A 3,072-nucleotide genomic window follows, 5' to 3' on the forward strand; every position below is an offset into this window, starting at 1 on the left:
GCTGCTGCTGCTGCTGCTGTGGCGGTGGCGGCGGCCGGGGCTCCCCGCGGCTCGTCTCGGCTCCGCTGCGCTGAGGCGCGGGCCGGCTCCGAGTCCCGGCTTCACCCCGTCGGGCGAGGCGGGGCGGCGGGGGCCGGGCCGGTGGCCGTCCCACGTCGCCAGTTTCGCTAATCCAGAGCCGAGAGGCAGGGCGGAGGAGCCGAGCACAGAGCGGCCGCCCCCATCGATGGGCCCGGCCCCGCCCGCCCCTTCCCTTCCCTCTCCTCTCTCCCTCCCTCCCTCCCTCCCTCCCCGCTCGCCCCCTGGCGACCACGCGGCGGCCGGGCTCGGTAGGGCTCGGCGGGGCTCGGTAGGGCTCGGTGGGGCTCGGTATCGCGGTCCAGCCGCCCCGTGTGGAGGGCTGGCCGCTGTCTCAGGGGGTCTCCCGGGGTTCCCCCCCACTCCTCGCACACGTAGCGAGGGGTTCCTGCGTGCCCCTCACCCCAAAGCTCTCTCGGCGCTCCCGCGGTGGCGGGGGTCTCTGCCGGGGCTGCCGCGGGGCGGGGGGAGCAGGGGATGTGCCCTCGGCTGCCCCGGCTGCAGGAGGTGCATCGCCCAGATGTGGGGGCGGTGAGGTGGGGTGTCCTTGCTGGAGGTCTTCCTACGGCTCGTTCTTCCTCACAGGGAAAAGTAAGGTTAGAGTTAGGGAAAACGGCGTTTTAGTTGTGGATAATGTGTATTTTAACCCTCTGGAAAATATGGTCATGCTGCTGATGGTGGTTTTCTGTAGAACAGCCTCAATCCCAACCTGGTCCTTTTTTCCCCACCCTGGTGGTTTCCCCTCATACCTCCTGTGACCTCTCATGCTATGTTGTCTATTCCCATGAATCCCATCCCGTCAATCATCTTTATGCTCTCTTTGGATCCCTGCATACAAAGTTCTCTCAAGATCTCTGCCTGTTCACAAACAATGAGAGAGAAGTTTTCTGGGAGAGATGTGCCTCCTATTCTGGAGGAGCTTTTCATCAGGAGATGAAGAACTATTTCCCCAGTTCTTCATGCTTTACCATCAGCATCCTGCTGGATACGCAGTTCTTGCTCATTTCTCTGATGTAGTTCAAAGTGTATGTTGCTTCTTAAAGGTCTTTGTGACAAATAATTTGCCTTCCTCCGGGCGTCACTGGAATTATTTGCGATTCACTGCAATGCTGCACTGTTGTTTTCATTGCCGTTGTTAGTGTTTTGCTATGGCTCACTTTTTTCCTCTGACCTTCCTTTTCCCAGTGCTGTTGCACATATTATCACAGCACTTTTCTGTTACTCTTGCTTGGCTTTTGTACTTAGCATTTTTGGAATATACCAGTTCACCCCAGCCTAGCGTGTTAACCCTGAGTTCCTTCATTGCTGAACTCTGGAAGTCTTTTTTAATTAGCTGATACCAATAATGCCCAAAGAACCACATAGTTGACCACACAACCAGCTCTTCAACAGCCAGCCCAGTAAAACATGTTCGTGTTGCATCACCTATGCCACCATCTCCCAACCCAAGCGCTGAATTTGCAGCAGCAAGTTTATGGAGAGCAGTTCTGTCAACATCAGTGCTAAAGCAGGAAGCATCAGTCTTGTCCGGAGAGAGAGAGTGGGCAGCTGCCCAGCATGGTGACTTCAGACGACTCTGTATCAAGATTTCTGGGTTTCCCTGCCAGCTCACTTGGTGGTGGTGGAAGCAGCCTGACTGTGCCAGGTCACCATTAACCCCCCAGCAAGCTCTGAAGTGCTCCTCAAGCCATGCATCAGCATCCATCAGGGCCCTTAGAACTGCCATAGCTCTTTTTCCATCGAGGCTAATGATCATCAGAGTTCTGCTGCAGTGGCCAGTGCACCATCAGCATCTGTCTTCAATGCAGATGTGGTTCTCTTCTGCCAAGTGTTCCAGTGTGCTGCCTCCCACCCATGTGTCCATCCTGGCGTAAGGACTAAAACCCCAAAAGGAGACAGATGTGGGTTGGTTTAACCTGGTCTCCTGACTACTGCAAATCAAGATAAGTGACTGGGGTTTTGTATTCCTCCCAAAGTCAGCTCCTAATATTGATTTGGGCAGTCCTATGTATTCAGGTGAATCCTCACAGGTGAAACTACAGGAAAATTACAGCAGCCTTTTCTACAACACTTTGTGTTTTATAGATATTTTACTGCACCTGATTCAACTTCTTTCCCAAACTTTTCAGTCCTATTCATCTTAATTTCAATGTCCTTGATCACTAATGTTGCTTTCTCTGAAACAGCCACTTTTTCACAAGTTGATCAGTACTGGAAATCATGCTGACCTACTTGATTTGTGTAACTAGATACATTGCAGATTTGCTTTAATTAAACAACCTGAAGTGATGACCAAGATGCCTTGTGCAGCTCCAAAGCCAGTTCAGGAATGGATTTTCACTGCCGCAGAGGGTGGTGCCAATGCCAGTCAGGCTGCAGCTGTCACAGCCAGGGCAGGACAAAGGGACAACATTGAACTGGGTGCCTAAATTACTTCCTTGGGTGCAGTGGTGGAGATGGCAGCTGTCCTGCTTCCCTCTGTCCCCCTTAGCGCATTGGATCTGACGTTTTCTTAGTAAATACTGGCTCAGTATGTGTGTCTCAAATGGACACAAACAAAGGCATCAAGTTCAACAGGGGCAAAAACTGCTACCAGAAGAATCTGAAGGCATAAGATCTGTAAAGCAAATGAAAATAATATTTCTTAAATAATTAAGTGTAAACTAGAGAAGTAGTTATTCTCTAAAATTCCAGGTTTTATCTTTTTATCTTTAATAAAAAATAAGTTAAGTGAAGTGGGTCATGGTTTTCAGACATTAATGTCATCAATAAGGCAAAATTATGACAGGGAGAAGTGTGTTATATTGTTTCCCTAGTGGACAGAATTGCAAAGAGAACTTGGACCACTAATGAGATTGTAAATGACATTTTCCATCTTTCTCCCACCAGTGAGCCAACTCTGATTACTCTGATTACCACTGTGTGCAGGCACTCTATTGTGGATATCAAAATTAACATTTTTAAAAACTCAACTATTATTTTCAAGAAAACCAA

General features: G+C 50.2%; 1 protein-coding gene across 1 annotated transcript in view; it reads right to left on the reverse strand.

The window, feature by feature from the left end:
• The window catches only part of SNX18 (sorting nexin 18), a 24,892-nt gene extending 23,088 nt beyond the window's left edge, over positions 1-1,804 (reverse strand). Inside the window, exons 1-2 of the mRNA XM_014964854.1 lie at positions 1,340-1,804; positions 300-656 (exon numbers count right to left, since the gene is read on the reverse strand). Of these exons, the coding sequence (XP_014820340.1) occupies positions 300-656; positions 1,340-1,804 (822 nt within the window). The remainder of the gene's footprint in view (positions 1-299; positions 657-1,339) is intronic.
• Positions 1,805-3,072: the final 1,268 nt, after the last annotated feature.

This window comes from Calidris pugnax, unplaced genomic scaffold (assembly GCF_001431845.1).
Source record: "Calidris pugnax isolate Ruff unplaced genomic scaffold, ASM143184v1 scaffold273, whole genome shotgun sequence".
NCBI lineage: Eukaryota > Metazoa > Chordata > Aves > Charadriiformes > Scolopacidae > Calidris > Calidris pugnax.